The 22,964-nt window shown below is 44.8% G+C and overlaps 1 protein-coding gene across 2 annotated transcripts in view; it reads left to right on the forward strand.

Moving 5' to 3' along the window:
- cbfa2t2 (CBFA2/RUNX1 partner transcriptional co-repressor 2) overlaps positions 1–20,216 on the forward strand; it is a 51,653-nt gene extending 31,437 nt beyond the window's left edge. For both annotated transcript variants that reach the window (XM_033627611.2, XM_033627613.2), the window contains exons 2-11: positions 8,568–8,726; positions 9,604–9,845; positions 9,941–10,030; positions 12,489–12,673; positions 12,771–13,024; positions 14,713–14,798; positions 15,039–15,231; positions 16,910–16,978; positions 17,177–17,367; positions 18,288–20,216. In XM_033627611.2, coding sequence (XP_033483502.1) covers positions 8,568–8,726; positions 9,604–9,845; positions 9,941–10,030; positions 12,489–12,673; positions 12,771–13,024; positions 14,713–14,798; positions 15,039–15,231; positions 16,910–16,978; positions 17,177–17,367; positions 18,288–18,653 — 1,835 coding nt within the window. In that variant the 3' untranslated portion in view covers positions 18,654–20,216. The remainder of the gene's footprint in view (positions 1–8,567; positions 8,727–9,603; positions 9,846–9,940; positions 10,031–12,488; positions 12,674–12,770; positions 13,025–14,712; positions 14,799–15,038; positions 15,232–16,909; positions 16,979–17,176; positions 17,368–18,287) is intronic.
- The last annotated feature ends 2,748 nt before the right edge of the window (positions 20,217–22,964 follow it).

The raw sequence follows: 22,964 nt of genomic DNA on the forward strand, positions 1-22,964 counted from the left end.
GGGGGGGGGGGGGGGTGTGTACACGTGCCTCAGGCTGGCTATTTCACAGGTGTGTTTGTGTGTTGCTTCAGGGATAGCTGCCCTCTCTCCACTAAGCTGATGACAAACCCAACACCTGGTTAATGGGGCCAACACACACACACACACACACACACACACACACACACACACACACACACACACACGATGACGAACATGCACCTCCAGCTGTATCCCTCGTGGCTCAGCTGTGTGTGACACAGGCTTGCGTCTGTGTTTTAAGTTTGTGCCACTGTGAATAACACACATCCATAGGACCCAGTGACGGTGGAGCCTGTGGCAGAGGCTGAATGCAGCAACAGTTAAGTGTGTGAGTCCATAACCTTTGTTATCCCACAACAGGACCACGACAAAGACCCTTCATTACAGCAGATTTGCTTTATTATACACAACCAAACAAGGAAGGTATAATGCTGCCCGGAAGCAAAAGAGGTGGGATATATAACATGCATTTTCTAAGCAAAAACAGTGACACAACCTGTGAGTAAGAAATCATTTACTGTCCCTGTTACATGGCAGCTGATCTGGCCCTCTGCTTGGAAGATAAGGAGCTCCTGGAACTAATTTTCTTTGAGCTAGCTGTTAACTGCTACTACCTGCTTTTCAAATCTCCCAGCAGTGGGTCGCACACGTAACATGTCATCAAAACACCACTCTTGTCCCATCCCGCCAGCTGTCCCTTTCACACAAACATCAATTTGACGCTGTTACTACCACTGCTGCTGGCTTAGAGGCCAAACAGTGCTGTCCTCCCATTCCAGGATCATATCTTTTATACAGAGCGGCGAGGCGGAATAACGGCCCGACATTGGCACCTTGAAATGCAGGGCTTCTGTCAAATACATACAACTATATTTTCTACATTTACTCTACACACTGGCCTTCTTGCCTGCTCAAAATTTTATTCTAGGACATAGCAAGGATCTAGAAGTAGTAATAACCATGATAGAGTTGAGAGCTGGAAGGTGCTTTCATTTCAACAAAGCGCCATAGGAGTCTTTGATAATGTTACAACACTAATGTTCTCAACTGGTTGGTCACGGTTTAAAAGTGGGTATCAAGTCCATTCTGAATGAAGTATCTCGGGGAACATGTCAGGTTTGTAAAAAACACACTTTATTTTGAGGTACAGTGAATTTCGGGCACATGGCTTTTATTTTGAAGTGCCTTTTCCTGCTGTAGAATGAGTGAATAAGGGACATCTACTTAACAGAGACAGCAAACTAGTATGACGCCAAATATATTTAAGGTGTGGACCTTGAACTAATGACTGAGGAGAAATCTGGACCCTGTGGCCACTTCGGAACCACTCCTGTAGGTTTATGTTAAGGTTAGAGTTCTTCATCAAAGACGCAGATAATTTTCAGTTGCCCTTGCTGATACGGTGATAGGCTTTGAAGAAGTTTATGACTCTGACATCGCAGCAGCAATGAAACGGGCTAAGATGCATTTTCTTCGACTGTGGTGTCTGGCATCCACACAAAGAATGATAATAATAGCTATGTAAAATCGTTTTTTGAAGTTGAGCGCATGATGGAGTACACACCAAAACTATAACACCAACAACAGGGTAGAGCGATATCGGTGGGATCGCTTGAGAATGGTTTTGTGAACGATAGAAACAGTAAAAGCCAATCAAAATCTGTCTGACTTTACAGGGCATCGCATTCAAAATGGCAGATGACATTGCAGAGAGACTCATCATTGAGTTTTAAAAACACTTTCGCTGTTTAATAAAACAAACAGACTTTATGAAGACACTTCCAAAAAGGAAGACATCTGGGATGCAATCTTGCTCCTTCTCAGAGTCAGTGGTAAGTGGCCCTTAAAGCCAGTAACTTCCCATCCAGTACATTCTCCCTGCAGTCTGACCTCATGTACACGTGGACGCTGTCCGCTCTCGCTGTCCGGCCTTTGCCAAACCTCCTCTCCCTCCTCTGCTTCCAGCATCACATCACTGCGCCTCTTTTACTGCTCATTCTTAGGTTTTATGGACGACGTCTGTCTGCCTTGCCTTCGTCCCCCTCTTTTCGTTTTCTCTCTCGCTCTGCCACTAAGTACATTTCCATCCCCACGTCCCTTTTTTCACTATGTGGCATTCTGGATTACAGTGGTGTTATTGTAATTATCTCACTGAGTGACAAAGTCATGCGAGGGCTTCTCTCGCTGTCACATTAAAACGTGACGAGTTCCCGTCAGGAACACATCTGCGTGCCTCTTCACATGTGTGTGCATGAAAGTCGCACTGTCCCCTCCTTCACCTATACATTTCTTTTTTTTCCTGATATCTCATCCTCCAGAGTTGTCTCTCCTTCCTCTCCCTTTCTATGTATACATCTTTCTCTCACTCTCCCCCCTTCGCTGTCAACCTTGCCACCTCCCCGTCTCTCCCCTCCCGTAGCAGAGTGAGGAGTAGAGTGTTGATACTGGGTTTTGTCCAAATATGTAGTCTACGGGGCTGGAAGGTGGTAATGAGAGCCAAGAAAAACAGCCTGGCTCCGAGTCTGACAACCAGGCTTGTCTTTCTGATGAAACCAAATGAAAACAGTATTTTCTATCCTTGTTATTCCCTCCCTCCCATCCTTCTTGCCCTACGTTCATCCCTCCTTCTCCACCTATGGTGCCTCTTATTTACAGCCTCATTTTCTGTTAAAGTCAATGTTTGTTTAATGCACTTTCGTGGTCATTAAAAGTGTTACTGCAGCAGCCAAAATTTGTCTTCAGTAGGGATTTAAAACAGAATTAAATTTGAAAATAATGCAGGCATGGATATGTTAAAAAATGACCTGTATATAAACATTGCTTGTCATATTGTAAACCAGTATATTGTAAGTATCTGGTGGCCGCAACAGGGTCGTGGCAACAGATGAGGCTGTGCCGGTCCCAGGAGAGCAATAGTATAAATTAAGTTGATTGAAAAAAGCAGCGAGGACACGTGTCTCCTGATTTCCAGACATTTGACACCACGCACGCACCGAAAAGCCTCTAAAATACTTAAGTCCTTGAACCTGCCGCTTAACTATGAGGCTATAACGACAACCTGACACTGAGAGAGACCATGCGCTGTCGAATTATCTGTTTCATAAGTGGATGGGGTTGTGTGAGTGTTGGTGCATGAGCCCTTGTCTTTGCAGTGTGTGTGTGTGTGTTTGTGTTTGTGTGGGTGGAGGTCAGGAGGGAGTGCAGGATAGAGGAACAGATGTGTGCTGTATTGTGGTGGTGTGCGTGGACGGACGGGGACCAGGTGCAGCCTTTGTCTCCCCGGCATTTAAGTCCACTCGCTCGCATTCAGCCGCCTCGTGCCTCCCCACCCCTCCCCTCCACGTCCTCCTCCACTCCTTGGAGGGAAGGCAGAAATGTGTGTGTGTGTGTGTGTGTGTGTGTGTGTGTGTGTGTGTGTGTGTGCGTGCGCGCGTGGAGGAGGGGCTGCTTTGGCTTAGCAGAGGAGGCTCCAGCAGTCTCTCCTGCACCCCCCCCCCCCTCCCTCACAGGTGACTGTTGGAGGTCCCAGCTGGCCAGCTCTTGGCCGATTAGATCCATATGGTACAGGAGGAGGAGGAGGAGGAGGAGGAGGAGGAGGAGGAGGGGAAGTGATCATCAGTTGCATGGGTGCTGAGGGAGCTGTTAGCTTGTCCCTTCTTTGCCCCGAGCTTTGAGTCAGTTCCTCAAATTTTTGTTATCTTTTTCACTTCACCACTTTTTTCTACTCCCTGTGTGTCTCACCAATTTTTCTGTTTAGTCTGGTGTGTATTTTAATATTATTCCCCTAAGTTCATTTTCAGATCTATTGCTGTTGGTCTGCTCTCTGTTTTGGTTAAGTTGTTTTCCTTGGTGATGAGGTGGAGGCTCTGTTAGTTGTTAAAAACCAGGCTTTTTTTTTTTTTACTTTGAATGGTGAGAGTGCGAGGTTGATGGTAGCCTATTCAGGATCTTGTTTTTGTACTTTAAAAGTATATAACACAATATATGTTGATGCTTGCTGTTTTATTGAAAGTTAGGACATTCAAAACATTAACTTAGCAGCAAATTAAACAGGCTATATAGTGAACATATAATGGAGTAATGGCGTCCTGAGCAGAGAATGAAGTCACACTACCCCTGTGTGAGTTGTATTTTAAGCATCTCTTTGGTTTGTTGTGGTAAACTGGTGCGACCGTGTGTGCATGTTAGTGCATGTGTGTATCCCCATAGCTAGCTCATCACTGCCGACACATTTGCACTGTGCTCATTCAGTAGTAAGAGCTTAAATTAATATGGCCACCGTTGACACCGTTAGCTCTCTTGTTGAGAATCATGACCAGACAAATCATATGCTGGAGATGCTGGAGCACCTACCATTTAGTTCACACCTGGTTAACACCGTTTGATTTGTAAGCACTGTTGCCATTGTTTAGAACTGTTTATGGAGTTAGCACCGTTAGTTGCCAGTTGGTTAAGCCATGTCCATGTTGAGAACCATGTCCAGACAAGTCATATGCTGGAGATGGCATCATTATGGAAGCATAGCGCCCACCCTCCAGTTCCCCCTGAGTTAACACCGTTAGCTCTGTCATCGATGTTGCTGTTGTTTTACACTGTCTATGGAGTTAGCACCATCAGCTGCTTGTTGGCTAAACCACCTCCGCGGTTCTCTGTGAGAACCATGTTCAGACAACTCATATGCTGTAGATGGCATGTAGCTCCCCCAGGTTAACACGGTTAATTTTGTCAGCACTGTTACCCTTCAGCGCTGTAAATAGTTAGCGATGTTAGCTGCTAGCTAGCCACGAGCCCAGTAAACTCCATGTTGAGAACCATGTCTAGGCAACTCATACGCTCTGAATATGCATAGAGTCCTTTTAAGATTAATTTCTGTGCACTCATGGTCCAGTACATGTTTCGCCTAGCTTGGCACAAAGAGTAGAATCGTGTGATGAAGCTAACCCTCTCAAAAAGAGGAAAAATAACCTGCAGCTGCTAACGTTTTCTCTTATTTACATGCGTTATCTTGTTAGCTATCAAGCTACCTACCAAATAACCACGTTTTGTTCAGCGTTCGGACAGTGAGGACATTAGTTACTTCTAAGTTGCTGCGTTCATAGCCCATTGTTGGTCAGAAAGCTTTCGTCTAAGCTAAGTCAACACACAATAAATGTATTTATGACCATTTTGGAGTTGTTGTAAAGTATTGTTATGAAGCTAGGTTAGTGAGCTAGCTTGGTTTCCTCCCCTTGCTCCAGTGTTTGTCCTAAGCGAGGCTAACTTCTTTTAAGAAAACATTCAGCTGTATTCATTTAAACAAAGTGTTGTAAGGTTTGATTCAGTTAGCTTTGTGTGCCTGTGGGTGTCAGCATATCTTCTGGGCCTGCATACTTGTAGCATTGCACATGTGCTCCATTGTCTTTTTGCTCTTTGATAAATTAGTGAGGCCTGTGTTACATCTTCTCTCACCTCATCTACACTGACAGGACTGAGATAGCAGCACGTCGCCAGTACACACAGTCCTACAGCACGCATTCGCACAAATACATGCACCGTGACTCACAGCCGCCAGAGAGTTTTAACCTCAGAGTAAAACCACAAGCTTAATAAACCCTAACACTGAACACATTTATTTATACGTCACATCAAGATTAATTTCTTTGCACTGACTCAAAGTCGGTTATCGCTCCTCACTTCATGTAAGGAGGTAAATGAATGTTCCTGGCACTTTATCTGTCTTGTCGTTTCCGATTTCATTATTTAATGGATTGGCTTCAGTCACAGTAGTGGCCTTATGGGGAAAGCCTTGTTCTGTCTCTGTCTCTTTCTCCTCCTGAACCTCATTTTAAACCATCACCTGCAGAGGCAGAGGCAATTAAAGCCGATTGAATGTTTTAATGCAGACGAGCGTCACCTGAAGCTGAACAAACAAGAAACACCTGGCTAGCAACGACAGCCATCACCACAGATGCACTCCACAGATTACTTTTCCATCGCTGCAGTAACAACTGTAGTAGAGAGCAAATAAGTAAGCTCGGGTAACACACGAGATTAACTTTTTTATTATCTGTTTGAGAGATGATGAGAGAAGACAGCATGGAGAGGTGAGCAGAATCTGTAATTGTTTTATAAATTGAAAAGCTGAAGCTGTCTGGTATTAGCTTTATATTCAGTATGCATTGGTCTGCTCACAGTGTTATCTCCTCTGCTTCAAAGTGTTGCCTATGCATCGTGGCATTTCCATGAAATCCTCTTGATGTGTAGTGAGGAGCTTTGTGTACCTTGTCTTTGTTCCATTAGAGGAAAGACGACAGGTGGTATTTAGACCAGACAAACACCCCACATCCTCCTCTAAGCCTACATTCACCTGAGTTAACATCAGACCACTTTATACACTATGTGTGTGTGTGTGTGTGTGTGTGTGTGTGTGTGTGTGTGTGTGTGTGTGTGTGTGTGTGTTTTGTGGCTGCTGTAACAGCTGCCTCCCCTGACGGCCCTGTGACTAGATCCGATGGACTCAGGTGCTCGCAAGCCAGATGAAGTCATCCAGCTATGTGCGCTGTCTAATTGACAAGCAGAGGCAATCCTCTATGGGCTGTCAGCGCGACATGCACACACACCTGATGTCGCCTGTTTTGGCCATTACCTCTGGCACGGCTAACCACAGACAGTGCCACATCTTAAGACGGCACGGACGCAGCTGTAGCCTAATTTCTCAGTTCCGTGCTGAAATTGGATGCACAACAAGACATATGCGCGATATGTTTGTATCCGTTGAGCGTGTTTATGTTCCGCGGACTCATGTCGGACCTGTCAGTCACACACAATAGGCCTGCAAGAAGCTTCACAAGGATGACAGTCATTTGGACACAGAGCTACTGTTCACTGCCAGGGGAGAACTGTTGATGATGTGTCAACATGTCGCCTTGTGAATACATTTCTATGCGACGCTGTTGAAAAGCACGAGCTGAACGCCGGGGCTCTTGTGTATATATGAAGTTGTTTACATGGTAACAGTCTTGACACTAAAGGCCATATGCCCCGTTGATTCTGTTATTGAGATGTCAGTCTAATTTCCTGGCCATACGGATGGAGTGTGCGGAGCTTTGGAACCGGTGCGTGTGCGTGCTGCAGGCTGCTTCCTGCGGTGCGCTGGCAGACCGCGTGTGTGGTGGGCACGACGGTCCAAATGTCTGCATAGATCCCTCCTTCCTGCCCCCTATGTTGGTGAACAGGTGGAGCGATGGCAGGCAAGCCACAGGGCTGAGAAAGAACGAGAGGGAAGGAGAGAGCGTGAAGAGGACTGCAAAACAGAAGGAAGAACAGTCGAAGCTGTATAATGAATTGCAGACATGACAGATGAGTTGCATGGGGCAGATTGAGAAAGTGTGCAGAAAGATCGACTCTTGAAGGCAAGCGGGGCTGAGAGTTTGTTGACAGAGTTTCTTGTAAGTGCGTGTGCTTCTATATACACATACTTTTGTAATTTATTTCCTCTGAATTCTTAATGCATTGATTTCTGTACGTGTTTACATATTTTTGCACACTCACAAAATCTAAAGCACTCTTTATTCATTCAATGGGTGTAATTCCTCCTTTTGAGTTCTCACGAGTTACCTGCTGACGGCTTAAATCTTCCAACTTAAGCCTTTATAAACTGGGACCCTGCGGCTCAAGGCCATGCAGAGTTCATAGCTGTGAAAAAGATATAAAGGGCGCCATTGAAGCCAAAGCCCTAAAACCATGAAACCACATTTAAAAAGCTGCTCTCTGCTGACCCATGACCCTCGAGACCATGCTTGTCTATTAATCGTCCATTCTTGAAGCAGTTAGAAAAGTCTGATCCACTCTAAATGGAGACGGGACCCCGGCCTTCATGGATCTCCAGGAGACAAAGACGGCTTCTGATCCCGCATCTCCCGGCCGCCACACCCCCCATTTCACTTTCCCCATGCCCCTTATCTGGTGGTCTCATTCAGTGGCAATAGCATATTGAGAAGTTGCGTTTAACATTCAAAAGCTTTGCCGATCTTGTTAGTAAAGCGTGAAATAACCCCGTCCCTTTCTCACTCCGCCCCCCCCCCCCCCTCCCCCCACCCCCATTTTCTGGGGCGCTCAATGAGGGGGCATTCTTCTCCCAACACAATAGGCTTCTTCAGCATTTCTTCTGTTATTGATCTGAATGGTTGGGAGTAAGGGGATAAACTTTAGACATCTGGCTCTTTGATGGGGGGGAGGCAGGGTGGTTGATGCTCTGGCAGTATGTGTTGTGTGATGTGAAGTGGGTTGGGGGGTTGGCATTTCTTTTTCTTTTGTGGCCACAGAGTTGAAGCTCCTGCATTGATTAGGAAAGCAAAACTGGTCTTTTTAGTGGCTTGTTTATGTGTCATGTGAGTTAAAATCCTTTATTTCTTTTTGTATCTTTCGATCAAATGGTCTTCTTAAACCTATTTTGTACATTTTTATGTGTCCTGTTGCTTTAGCGTAGAGAACAAGACAACATTTTTAAAACTGTTCTGGTTTATGACCCACAGCTGAACTCTCTGTCCTCTTTTCTCCCTCTGCAGACAGTAGAGAGAAGAAGAGCCCTGCCATGCCCGGTTCTCCTGTGGATGCTAAGACTCATTCCAGATCAGCCCCCAGCAGCAGTGCCAGCTCCACCATGCCACCCCTGCCCTCTGTCAACCCCAGCGGCCCTCGCCCGGCCTCCTTTTCCACCACAGCATGTAAGAGTCATTCTCTTTTGCAAATGATATCCTCATGCCGGCCTCAGACCAAATAACTCTGGCAGACAAATTTCCAATGTCAGAATAAAATCATGATGTTTACCTCAGATGGTGTATGCTCCCAGGATCTTAATAATAAGGTGCAAGGTGGTTATAAAAACTTAGTCCGAGTTGTCTCAAGTCAGTCTCTTGTGCATCTTGCCATTCCCATAGAATCAAACATATTTAATATTATTGTATGTTTAGTCTTGGCTCATGCAAATCAAAAACAAGTCTCGTCTTCTCTCTTCTCGTTCTCTTGTTCTGTGGAAAAAGAGGAAAAACAGGTGGAGTTGTGGATTCAGTGTGCATCTGAACACCAACTAGTGCTCATGGTAGTGAGAAATCTAATCAATAAAAGCTGGTAGTGAGTTGAGGCTACAAAATCCAACATGTAAAGTTTGATCCAAATACAGTTTAGATTTCTGGATTATATTGATGCCAAATTGACGGTAGAAGTGTCCACATATGAGGCCTTTTATCTCGTTTTCTGGAGTTATTTGTTTTTGCAGACACATAAGGAATTGTTAAACTGACATTTTTTTAAAAGGACTTTGGCATAAGATTTGCCAACATGAGGACTGGAAATAGGACAGGACTGGAAATAATCTAGTTTAGAGTCTTGCAAATAGTGACCCTGCAAGAACCTAGGTCTTTGCAACATCTTATAGCATGTGACTAAAAACGTCTTGAGATGTGAGAGGGTGTCAGACTTAAGTCCTGAAAAAGTCTTATAGCGTATGATAGGTATTAGTCTCATAAGTAGGTTTAAATCATGTGTCCATTCTTATGAGGAATCATCTTAATCTCCCCTCCTCATCTCACCTTTCCTCCCCAGTGACTAATGGGAATCATCATTCCCCACCAACCCTGAATGCAGTGCCATCTCCACCGCAGCGTTACAGCAACGGACCATCCTCTTCCTCTTCCTCATCGCTGGCTAACCAGCAGCTGCCGGCCACCTGTGGGGCTCGCCAGCTGAGCAAGCTCAAACGTTTCCTGACCACGCTGCAGCAGTTTGGCAACGACATCTCTCCTGAGATTGGAGACAGCGTCCGAAGCCTGGTTCTGGCCCTCGTGGTAATTTTGATTATTTTGTGTAGAAATGGCTTTTTCATCTTCTCTTAATGACATAGACTGACTAGTTTCTAAACTTTATTTACCTGCCTCCTTAGAATTCGACGGTTACCATTGAGGAGTTCCACTCACGGCTTCAGGAGGCCACCAACTTCCCCTTACGGCCCTTTGTCATTCCTTTCCTTAAGGTAAACACATCTTCAACCTCCCCTCCACATTCCCATATTTGCTTTGCATTATTCCGTTGGACTACTTCCTTTTTTCTCGGCACCAGTGTTTTTCTTCCCCCTCTCAGTTTAAGTCTTAAACCTCACACACTCTGGTTTCAGAACACTGTGGCCCTCACGTCTCTCGACAGTGGTTGTCAACCAGTGCCGCCTTATTAAAGTGATAAAGAGAAGGTGCTTGACACCAACATCACCTTCATTCAGTATGATCTATATAATCTTTGGGCAATCGCATCAGCGCTTGTGAGTCATGATGGAAAAGTAACAGAGTCATTACACTTTATTACGGCGTCTCCAGGATACAATGCAGTAGTCTATAAATAAAGATCTGTGTAGGTTTTCTAATTGAATAAACGGCTTCTCCGGAGTTCAAAGTAACTATCAACATTTGCGTGTTGACTTGACAAGCAACAGATGAGTGTGTGTGTTAAACAGCCTCTCAAGCCCCTTTGTAACCAGGGGAGTCTGCAAGAGTATACTTTTTAGGAGCTCCCCTCGGTAAAGCAGCCCATAAATCTTCAGTCGGTTGTACCGCTGCAACTTCAAGCAGTCGAAATCTGCTCTTTTTCCACACTTACCTCTTACTCACCTTTGGAGCCCCTCCATCTGTCTGCCGGAGAGCGCCGAGACAAGAAACCTCTGTTCCCCTCCTTTTGCTAATTTATTATGAGGGGGTGGGGTCCCCCGCAACTTAATTCCAACTCCTTGAGAGGAGTCTGTCTTAAAAAACAAGAGAGAGTGGGGGAGAAAGAGACAGATGGGACCAAGTCACAGGGGTGAGGAAGTGGAAAAGAGAGTGAGGTGGGTGAGGAGGAGAGAGGGAAAAGTGGGAACTCGGAAGTGTGAAACATGCCTATAAAGTGTTCCCTTCCCTTTTTATGGGCTTCAGTGTGCCATATGGAGCCGCTGTCCCGTTAAAAGAGCATTCAGCTGCCAAGGCGCCGCCAATCTAGCATCCGCCCCGCTGAACCCCAGAGAGCCCTCTGCTCAACTGACACACAGCACATGTGTCCGCTAGCTGGGGCCCCAGGGAAAGAAGGGAGGCAGAGGAGCATGGGAGAAAGAGGCAAAAGAAAGCACAGGGACAGAGCAGACCATAAAGCGGAGGTATCAGCATCTTTGTGACGACAGTACATGGATAAGGAAAGTTGCTGCATGTGTTAGCTAGCACAGACAGAGAAGAAAAGATTAAAGGAGGAAGGAGCCTGCATTTATAGAATCTGCTAGATAATGGCTGAAAGTGCTACGTGAAAGGAGGAGGTCAGAGTCACAAAATGAGAACGGCATGGTTATTTAGTCGGTTGCCCAAGAAGAGGAAGAATGAGGGAGTGAGGAAGCAGTGTAATTGCAAACACACCAGAGTCTGTTCCTAATTAGGGAAACGCAGGGAACAAAAGCGAGATGGAAAGATAGGACGGAGACAGTCACAGATAAATATTTTTAAAAAAAGTCAAGAGAGAGAAGGTAGGGAATGAGGGGAGAAGTGGAGCCTGTGTATCGTTTCTTATGAAATGCTTCGAAGTTTAAAAGCCTCTGTATCATCAGGCATATCTTTGCCACGATGTTTTTTTGTTTTTTGTTTGAGCCACAGCCACCATGGAGGCAGCCACAAAACAACACCCAGACCCAAATTGAGCTTTACAGCCAGACCTCAAGGAGTCAGTGCCCCCCTTCTTTAAACCCCCTAACTCCCACTACGGCGTCTTCCCCAGGATGCATAAGTACATTGTGTCTCTCAGCTCTCGAACAGTGCTGGTGGTCTGTCTTGGACAGTTTGGGTATGCTTGATTCACATTGGTGCTTCTCTTTTTCTGCTGATCTCTGATTGAGCATGGACTGTATAAAATAATGAACTCAGCTACCTTGACATGACCCATTGGCTTGTGGACTACTGCTTTGAAGTCTTTAATTCGGCATTTCGGCCGTCACCATATTGGGTTTTTTTGTAGCCAGAAGTGATTTGGACGAGAGGGTGGATCTGTCTCATAGATGGTTAGTCAGGCAGACCCGCCCTTAAATATGCATACCTGTAAGCCTAAATTAAATGTAATGCAATGTTTCATTCTGCTGTAAAGTTTGGCATTTAAGATGGGGGTCTATGGACATTGACTCGCCCCTGGAGCCAGCCTCCAGTGGCCATTTGAGGAACTGCAGTTTTTGGCACTTTGTAGTTGCCTTCATTTTGCAGCCCTGGAGGTTGCGGCTTGGGTATGACTGATGTGTGACTGAATACGTGACTGGCAAACGGCCAGTGGCGATCGTAGACTCTTGGGGGCCCTGGGCCAGCTGACATTTAAGGTGGCACAACATCGCTAAATCAAAGATTTCTTAGGAAGATTTCTTTATCTTCCTCCTCTCAGACTTAAGATTCCTCTGTAGATTAGAATGAAACCTCACCAGTTTGTTTATTTCTTGTCAGGCAAACCTTCCCCTCCTGCAAAGGGAGCTCCTCCACTGTGCGAGGGCAGCCAAGCAGACCCCAGCCCAGTACCTGTCCCAGCATGAGCATCTCCTGCTGAGCACCACCATGGCGTCTTCTCCAGACTCCTCTGAGCTGCTGATGGAGCCTCCTGAAACTGTTACCAAGAGACACAGCCCCAGCAGGTTAGATAAAAGTTAGTGGACACATGCAGCCTTCATCCTTCTGCTCGTTTTTATTTTTCTTATTTGTTTTAACCGCCCACTGCCCTCTCTCCTTCAGAGCTAAAGAGAACGGTTTCCACGAACGTCCACCTGCAGCCATGGAGCCCGCCGCGAAACGAATTTGCACCATCAGCCCAGCTCCCCGACACAGCCCCGCCCACCCGCTGCCCCTCAGCGCCCAGCTTCACCCGACCCCTCCGCCCTTGCAGCACTACGCGCTGGATGACATCGCAGCACCGCACATCCTACACCGTGAGCACAGCCAACGCATGCTGGAGATCCGCGAGCTCAAAGACAGGCCCAGACTCCCTGGTATGTGATGCTTATTAAGTTATTTTGTTGGCCAGGTTTCTCAGTCATGTCTTCTCAGGATTTAAAGTTAATGAGCACTGACATTTTATTTATTCCTAAAGAGAGGTTCAGTCTCAGTTGTGGGAAAGCTCTGTCCAAAAACAAACCTCATTCTGTGGCAGAATATTCCTGCAAATCACTTTAACACCAAAAAAATTTAACCTAGATCTGGTTCTTTACAGCAGAGTGAACCCAAGTGGGTGATTAATCTAGATTTTAACACACTTGCATGAACACACATGCATTCTATGAGCGATAACGGGTGGTCTGTGTGTTTGTGTAGCCGTCCCCGCATATATCTCTGGACTCCACATGTGTGTATAAACAGAGCCGTACTGTCCAGGCAGGGAGGGTCGGATCTCCTCTGGTGTATATCTACCCTCCATTTGGGGCTTGTCAGCAAGCAGTGGAAACAGCAGTAGCTCACAGACACAGGCACACACACATACACACACACATGTAGAGAAACACACCTTGATATGTTCATGGTAGAGGTGCTGTGTTTATAAGGCCTTAGTCCCTTGTCTGACAGCCTCCCGCCCGCCTGCCGCCACTTAACTCACAGGCACACACACACATAAACACATCAGTCCACGCACTCGTGGCTTTGAACTGATGAACGCTGATGAGAACCAGGAGTGGAGAAGAGGTCGAGGGGAAGGCTAGCGAGTGTGTGTGTGCGCATGAGGGAATCATTATTCTTTTCAGCAGGCCCAGTGTGCATGTGGCCTCTTGTTGGCTGTTTGTTACTCAGTTTTAAGAGATAGCAGTTTGTGCTGTCTTTGTAGTCAGTGTGTGTCTCTGTGTATGGACATGTATCAAGACATTTCGGGGCCGTGCATGAGCACAAGCTTGTGTGTGCAAACAATTATTGCAGTTAAATGTACAATTAAATATTGCTTAAGTCATAGTGTTGTGCAATGACTCAACTGGAATCAGATAGTTAACTAAATTAGTGTGCATGTGCGTGCGTGTGTGCGTGTGTGTTCATGGTTGTAATGGTCCACAGTGAGTGTCAGACCGGCTGGTTGTGTTTAGAAGTGGAGCCACTCCACTCAGCCTGAGTGTCTCCCTACTGGAATGCCGTGAGCTCCAGGAGGGGAGGTGCTAAGGGAGACGTTTGGGGAGTGTGTGTGTGTGTGTGTGTGTGTGTGTGTGTGTGTGTGTGTGTGTGTGTGTCTGTGTGTCTGTGTGTGTCTGTGTGTGAGTGTGCGGTTGACAGCTGACTTCCAGATGTGTGCAGGCTCTGGGTGCTGGAAGTCTGTTTTGCATCACAGCCATCTCCTTTTCTCTTTCACCCCACCTTTCTCGCTCACAATCTCCCGATCTATCTCACATCTTTTCTTATTTTTTGCTGCCCGTTTACTTCACCTCATCGCTGTCACTCTTGATTCTGGTGTAAAAAAAAGTGCGGCCTTTGACTTTTAAGTCATTTCTCTTCTGTTATGTGGGGAAATATTCTCAGTTTATCTTGTGGTGAGGTAATGACGCTACTGTAGCTCAAAATTTAAAGTTTTTTTTGCCAAGATTGGCTACAGACGCAGACGTATATACACCTTTCACTCACTCACTGTCACTTGTGGCTTCTCTCATATTAAAAAGAACGTTAATCACATCGGCCTGTGGTCTGTCTTGTGTGTTTTAATCAGGCACTAACGGGGGCTACCGCGAGGAGCCGGTGGACCACAGACTGACAGACAGAGAGTGGGCTGATGAATGGAGGCATCTGGACCATGTAAGTCTGCAGACAGGCACCACCACTGCTAATGGCTTGTGATATAGAAAGAATGTCAAATGTAATTTGTCTTCCTGGCATCCTACACCAAAGAGTTTTTAACTTTTAACACAGTATGAAAGCAATCTATAGCACATCTGGACGTCACACATTCACACGAGGAATCCATGTTTTGCTGCTAAAGATAATAACCCCCAAACATACGGGCTTCAAATTAATATAATAATCTTCCTCCTCTAGGTGTTGAACTGCATTGTCGACATGGTAGAGAAGACACGGAGGTCAGTGAGCGTGCTCAGGCGATGCCAGGAGTCGGATCGCGAGGAGCTCAACTATTGGAGACGGCGCTCGAGCGAGCAGGAGGACCCGCGCAAAGGAGGCTCAGGCTCCGCTCCCTTCTCCAAGACACACAGCCCCCACTCTGCAGAGTCGGGTGGGTGCCGCTAGATTTAATTCACTTATGTTGGTGTGCCGCAGAAACCAGTCATTCTGTTGTCATCTCTGTGATCGGTGCCTATTGTTTTCCACATGGGAGGATTGCTTCATGAGGCCAAACCAGTGGAAAACAGTTAGTGTTTATGTTTAAAGGATCAGTTCACCCAAATTACAAGAAAATAACGTTCAGCCTGATAGAATTATCTATTGTGCAGATAATTTTATTTGCCCACATTTGTCGAACTTCTACCATAAAACAGAGTGAATAGATGTGTGTTCCATGATTTTAATTTTAGACGCTGGACACGTCTAAAACGGTTCAATTTGGACGTACCAAATTGAACAGTGCTGTACCAGACTACTCGGTGGAAACGGGGCTTTTCAATTTTAGTTCAGCTCCCTGTCGGAAACAGTTGTCTGTTTGGGAAGATCTGAGCATATGAGTAGATAAATGGGACTTGGATTATACGGCACAAGCTGTGTGAGAGTTTTTTAAGAGATGTTTTGATGTAGTTTTGCTGTTGTTAAAGGCGGACTTTGTCTTTGGATTCTTTGATCACCTGAGACAAGTGAGAAAAACAGTTTTCTTCACAAACTGAAAGTAACATGGGTAAATGGTCATTTGGAGGATGAAGTATTCCTTTAATTCTCAAGTCTGTTACAAAAACTGAACTAAAATGCCAAGTATAATCTTGATAATAAGATATAATGATCTGAACTGAGATGTATGCAGTGGACATGATAGTGAAAGGTCTGAGCACCAGCAAGGGCAGCCTGTCTTCTGTTTCATTCTCTTTACGCCGTCTGGTGGTCATCAGTAGAACTGCAGCTCAGTCACATGTCAGTGTGTTAGTGAGTCCCTCCGCAGTTAGTCCCCCAGTCTGCTGTGTACTGGCACGGTTCTCTCTGAGTGCCAGCCTTGCCTTCCCCCTGCTGGTCCATAGTCACAGACAGGTGCCAGGACCGGCCTTGGCCATATCGGCCACAGAAGGGCCGTCCTGCCGTCCTGCAGGCTCAGAGACCCAGAGCTGGCTGACTTGCCTGAGCACCATCTGGGCCCCCAGCCGGGAAGCCTGCCTGCCTGCCTGCCTGCCTGCCTGGGCTCGGGCTGAGGAAGACTGTAGTGGGGGTGGAAATGGAGGCGGGGAGGGTGCGTGCAGGCTGGGTAGAAGAGAGAGGATGTAAATGACGGTGAAGAGAGAAAGTGGTGGCGGGGCGGAGGATATAAGAGATGGGGGAAAGAGGAGATGAGCCAGGTGGCAGTGCTGGAGAGGCAGAGCCCGGTAGCGACACAGAAATGAATTGAGATGCAGGCAGAGAGGGAGAGATTCGAGGGAACAGACAGAATGTTGACACAGCTTGTTGGTCTGCATTTCCCTCCAAGCCAAACACATTCCTTTCTAAAGCTGTCAGATCTCAGATCAGTCCAAGACTCCGATAAACAACAATTACGTCGGATGTGTGGCCTAGATATGCAGACTTGTTTGCGTCGAGGACAAAATAAAAGACGACAAAGATAATATCACTGCCTGCCTCTGTGGCCTTTCTTTGTGAGCACCTGTTACCTTGATTGAGCTGTCAGTCACGAAGTCAGCCGTTATTTCAACAATTAATCATCTTAATATCCTTATAAGCCTTGGCAGGTGCTAATCCCTTCTGTCTCTGCTTTCCCGCAGACTCCCAGCGCGACTTTGCACCACGGCCAGGCTCAGCATACGTTACAGATGAGATCTGGAGGAAAGCTGGTAAGAACACAATTACATTGGAAAATTAAATCACTGATGTGTTAATGAAAAAAACCTTAATACATTAAGTTAGATACAAAGATAATCATTATGCACTGACAGAGGAAAACTTAAAACATCAAACTGTGCTCATCTGTGGTGTTATTTACTGATGCGGTTGTGCAGAGTTTAAACTTGTCTCACTTGTCTCCCCTGCAGAAGAAGCGGTGAATGAGGTGAAGCGTCAGGCCATGGATGAGGTTCAGAAGGCAGTGGCCGAGGCTGAGCAGAAGGCTTTTGAAATGATTGCCTCTGAGAGAGCTAAGATGGAAAAGACTCTGGCTGATGCAAAGAGGAAGGCTCAAGAGGACGCAATCATGGTCATCAATGAGCAGGAGGACTCCAGTGAGGTGAGCAGAGAGATGGTGTGGAGATTCTGTGAAGTCCTGCATTAAAAGGGTGATTTTGCATAGAAGCATCTTAGATTGTTATTAGTTTAAATACAGTTTATAGTTAAATGTTCACAGTCATAATTAAAGCTGCTATAATCAATTTTTTTTCCATTGAAATTGAATCAAATGACTCCATTTAAGTGACAGGTTGAATCCACACAATATTGTTATTATATTATGCAGAGCTGTGTAGCGACAATGTCAACACAAATTCACAATTCAGCTTCACTATAACTCGCAGCATTCACAGGCAAAGCACTTGTCTTTATCCGGACATATTTTCCCCACAAATACAACATGCTAATGTTTTTAGCACAAGCCTATGGCATTTTACATTCGATAAATTAGCCTAGCAGCTAGTGGACTTTCCCTCTGCTCATATGAAGCCAGGGACAACAGCAACATTTAACGAAATTCGGCTCCATTACAACTCACAAGGTTCCCCGACAAAACAACTGTCTTATACTAAACACGTTTTCCAAACAAATGTAACATGCTAATAGACGGTAATAGAATGAGACCTCATCCAGACCAGATTGACCATAATATAACCCGTGCAAGTCCGGGGTCGTACCTTGGGTCTCAGGGTCTCTTAAACTCCACTGTTCCCTATTTGTCCAGCACCAAAAAACAGACACAGGCAGTGGAGCATTTAACAGCTACAAAGATAAATGTTTCCCTCAGGGGTTGGCGGAGAGCAAACGGAGCTCAAGGAAGAGTAAATATTGGACTTAAATTCATCAGGTGGCCAGAAACACAATTATCAGAGTGATGGTGTGTCAGTGTTAAGTTTCTGCTTTTATTTTGGAAGATGCTTACCTAGGACTCCTGCCCTTACATTCCTGAGTAAACTAAGTTGACTCTCCTTTCTTCCTCAGTGTTGCTGGAATTGTGGCCGCAAAGCCAGCGAGACGTGCAGCGGCTGCAACGCAGCTCGCTACTGCGGCTCCTTCTGCCAGCACAAAGACTGGGAGAGGCATCACCTCATCTGCAGCCCAGGACTTCAGACTCAGCCTAAACCAGTTTCCGCCATCACTGCGAGCAGGGCGGCTGCCGTGGCCACAGCGGCAGCAGCAGCAGCAGCAGCAGCCGCCGCCGGGGTGTCTCCGGTCGGTCTGGCCGGGGTCAAGGTTCCCGACAGCGTTCCTTCAGCCTCCAGTCCTGGTGGAGAGAAGGCTTCGGTCACCTCTCGCTCCTCCACCCCTTCCACCCCCGCCTCGGCCCCTGAGGCCAACGGACACTAGGAGGCGAAGGACATGAGTGGTGAACGTGGCACCTATCCTCCTCCGTACTGGGGAAGAATTGAATCAGCAGCAAGAGGGAACTATTTGTGGGTTAAGTTAGGATAACAGATTTTTCATCATACTCTTTGGCAGATAAAAAAGGACAGATTATGGATGACTGTTTGAGTGATATGTCAACTGGGACTTTGGCTTTGGCAAAGAACAGAAGGACTCGTCTCGAATGCATCTATTGGATGAACAGATCTCCCTAACAGATGGAAACGTGTTTTTCCATGTCCAAAAAACCCCAAATCTTGGATCTGCGAGGGTTGGAAAAAAAACTGACGATTGATCTCAGTTTATCTCTGGCTGCGGGGAGAAAGTTATGAAAGGGAGGCATATGAGAAACGACGGGAGGAGATTAAAAAAAACAGTGAGGTATAAAGGCGCCTCCCCCTTGAACCAATATTCTCACTTTGTTGTGTATAGATTTCAGATTGGGAGGTGGTGGTGGAAAATGTAAACAGTGTAATAGTACCAGCCATAAAACATCTGTCTTTGTCCTGTAGGAAAAAACAATCTGACAGTAGACCACGTCAGAGTCGTCTCTGCAGCTCCTCCTGTATACATAAATATTTGCTCGCCAACTTCTTGTCAGGTTTTCATACGTGTGAATGCGTGTGTCAAACGGTCGTGCCGTCAGTGAATATTGTACAGCATATGATAACTTTTGTCAAAGCAATATTAAAGTGAAGTGTTCAGGTATCTCAAGCCGTTTGTGCATCACCAAAGTTTTCAGTCGCTAAAGAGAGAGTGGTCGTCATTGCTTGTATATGTCCTCGTGAACAAGAGATAATTATACACTAACCCCCCCACACACCATATCTACTTTATAACCCTGGTCACTATGTTTCATTTCTGATCGTCAGACATCTTCAAAAGAACAGAGAGAAAGGTGATGGTGATCGGATCAAGTCAGCGCAGTTCGGACTTTATTCTAGTTGCAGTTTCATTTTGGCACTTGTTCACGTCACCAGTTGTGTATGGCGGGGTCGAATGTTGCTCCAAATCTTCCACCATTGCAATATTTGCATCAGGGGTTTGTAACACAAGTTTTTCAAGCACAGAAAAGCAGATAGAGGATTTAAAAAATCCATTTTACTTCATTTGAAATAATCAAAAAGCAGATAATCCTCACCGGTGCTGACATTGCCGCGGTGCAGGTTTCGAGCAGCGACTCTGTTCCACGGAGAATCTCAGGAGCTAAACTGTATTTGTATGTACAGATCATTCTGTTCTTTTTTGTTTTTTCCTTTTGTCACAGTTAGGTTCAAGTCAAAAGTTTAGTGAGGACCTTTGATTTATCGTACTCTGCTGTTACAACTGAGACATTGTTCTTGTTTTTTTTTTTTTTTTTTGTTCATTGTAAGATGACTTTGTAAAGAATATTATGAGAGAATGCCTTTATTTTGTGAGCCACGATTTTCTTCGTTCTTTAAACACATTCTTTTTGTTATGAGGCATAACTTCATATGAAAAAAGATATCTTGACATGAAGTATGAAATAAACAAATAGAATTACTTCAGATTGTTTTTTGTCTTTTCTCTGATTGACTTATGAATTTCTGATGAAAGGTAAACTCTGCAAATATAAATCAGGGTGGTAGGAGTTAGGTGGGATTTATACTTCTGCGTTGAATGCCATGCACCTCCCCAGAAATGTAACTACACGTTGCAGCGACGCAGACTTCCTGTCTGTTTTTGTAAGCTGACACCATTTCCCTGCAGTGGAATCGAAGCTTTAATTTACTTTAATTTCACAGATAAGAAACAATAATTTGTGAAGACAATAAAGCCTCCACAAAAATAGCATTTTAAGTCTCTTATAGGGTATCTAAGCTATTTGCTGGGCTAATTTATACAATGTAAAATGCCATAGGCTGGCGCTAATAACGTTAGCATGTTATATTTGTTTGGAAAATGTGTTTAGTATAAGACAGTTGTTTTGTTGGTGAACCTTGTGAGTTGTAATGGAGCCACATTTTGTAACGTTACCTTTGTTAAATGTTGCTGTTGTCCCTGGCTTCATATGAGTAGAGGAAAAGTCCGCTAGCTGCTAGGCTAATTTATGCTAAAAACATAAGCACGTTGTATTTGTGGAGAAAATGTGTCCAGATAAAGACAAGTGTTGGTCTGTGAATGCTGCGAGTTATTGTGAAGCTGATTTGTGTACTTGTGTTTGAAACTGTCACTATTAAGCCATGTTTAATGTGTGTTTAATGTGTTTTGAATCAACTAAACTTTACAGCTCATTACAGAAACCCCACGCCGACCAGTGTTTTGGAGGTGTGACTACAGAGTGACACAGACGCACCGTTTCTAACAACAGCAAGGCTATATCAAAACATCTGTTTACAACTTGTGCAGTATAATCCAACTCTCATTTATCCAGTCATAAGCTCAGTGACACGTTGCATTGCCTTCAGCCTTTTCTGACCTCAAAAGCATGTTTTCACTTTTAGTCCCAGAGTTGGATTTTACTGCAGGAGTTGTGTGGGAGTTTCTAAACAGATGTTTTAATATACTTTTGAGTTTGTTAAACCTGGTCCCTTTTCTACTTCAATTAATCAACATTTGCAATTTCTGGATTCTTCATTCATCGGAGGCTGCAAGAAAAATGTTTCCTTCGTGAATTCAAGGTAACACAGCATGACTATTTGACCAATAAATGGTCATTTTGTGGGTGAAGTTTTCCTTCAAGTATGAAATTAAACATCTCTGACATGGAGTGAAAATGTCTTATGTACTGTCACAGTCAGTAGATCTCAGAATCAACCCTACTTGATCAATAAAATAAAAAATGTATTCTGCTTATATATAGTCAGTGTATCAGAAACTCCAAAATGTTGATACAAAAGGTTTTTTATCCATTTATAAAGTTAGTATACCTTCTAATTCACAATTCAAAAAGTGGAGCAGAACTTGCTTCGCCAAGGGGCCACTTTAGCAAACTGGCAAGACGCCTGGGGCCATAAACAAAAATATTTTTCAGATTATATTACATACAAATTGCATTGCACTGGAACTGTATCTTATGGTTTCATGTGACTAATAATTAAATTGATTTATTGATTGATTCAAGGAGGCAAATCCCACAAAGCCATGCACAGCAAGCCCATACAGGTGAGGTCTATACAGAGTTGTTTCTAGGATTTAAGGACACCCCCATTCTGATGCACTCTGGCACATTACTTACATTCAAAGTACAAAATAATCCCATTGTGAGCCGGTGAAGGTCAAACCGTAAGTTGAGTATTGCTGATGTAGATTCTAGTCTTTAAGGCTGATTAGTTAGTAGAACATGTATTGTAGGTATATTATTTCTCAGCTGAGAATATATTGCTTTATTCATTTATTTATTCATTCATTTCCATAACCTCTTATCTCGTTAGGGGTTGCTATGGTGCTGGAGACTATCCCAGCTGACACTGGGTGAGAGGCAGGGTACACCCTGGACAGGTCGCCAGACTATCACAGGGCTGACACATAGAGACAAACAACCATTCATGCTCACATTCACACCTACGGACAATTTAGAGTCACCAATTAACCTGCATGTCTTTGGACTGTTGGAGGAAGCTGGAGTACCTGGAGAAAACCCATGCTGACACGGGGAGAACATGCAAACCCCACAAAGAAGGGCTGCCCCATCCCAGGGTTCAAACCCTCCACCCTGAACATATAGCTTTGATTTCATGCTATTTTCAACAGGGTACTTGAAATGTCAGATATCACCTTGACATTAAAGGCTTGTTCACAAATCAGCATTATGTGGTTCCTCCAAAAGAAGTGACAGAGCTTCAGAGCAAAAGCAGTTGTTAACCATTAATGTATTATCTCTGTATAACCTTATTTAGCATGTTAAAAAATGTCTTCACAAACCAAATTACACTCAACAACTGCTTCTTTCGTGAACTTGTTTTACTGCACAAATCCAGTCATTTCCAAAAACCACACCAGCCTATAATTTCTGCATCCTCTTTGTCTCCCTAATGTTGTGAATCATTCAGTGACTCCTGATGAAATATGCAGGAGGCATCTTCGAAATCAGGTATGAAATAATGAGGAGGCTCTCCTTGAGAGCGAATTATTCGGAAGTGGGTGGAAACTCTGTCATGTATAATGTATAATGTTTTCCACCTCTGAAGTTAATTAATATTTAAGTCACCTCACACTAAAGGTCTTTATTAAAAGGTTCTGGGGTTGCAGGAGATGATATACTTCAGCAGTTACTTTAGTCATCATTGTGTTTTACTCAAAAACTCAACGTTA

This window comes from Epinephelus lanceolatus, chromosome 1 (assembly GCF_041903045.1).
Source record: "Epinephelus lanceolatus isolate andai-2023 chromosome 1, ASM4190304v1, whole genome shotgun sequence".
Taxonomy (NCBI): Eukaryota; Metazoa; Chordata; class Actinopteri; order Perciformes; family Serranidae; genus Epinephelus; species Epinephelus lanceolatus.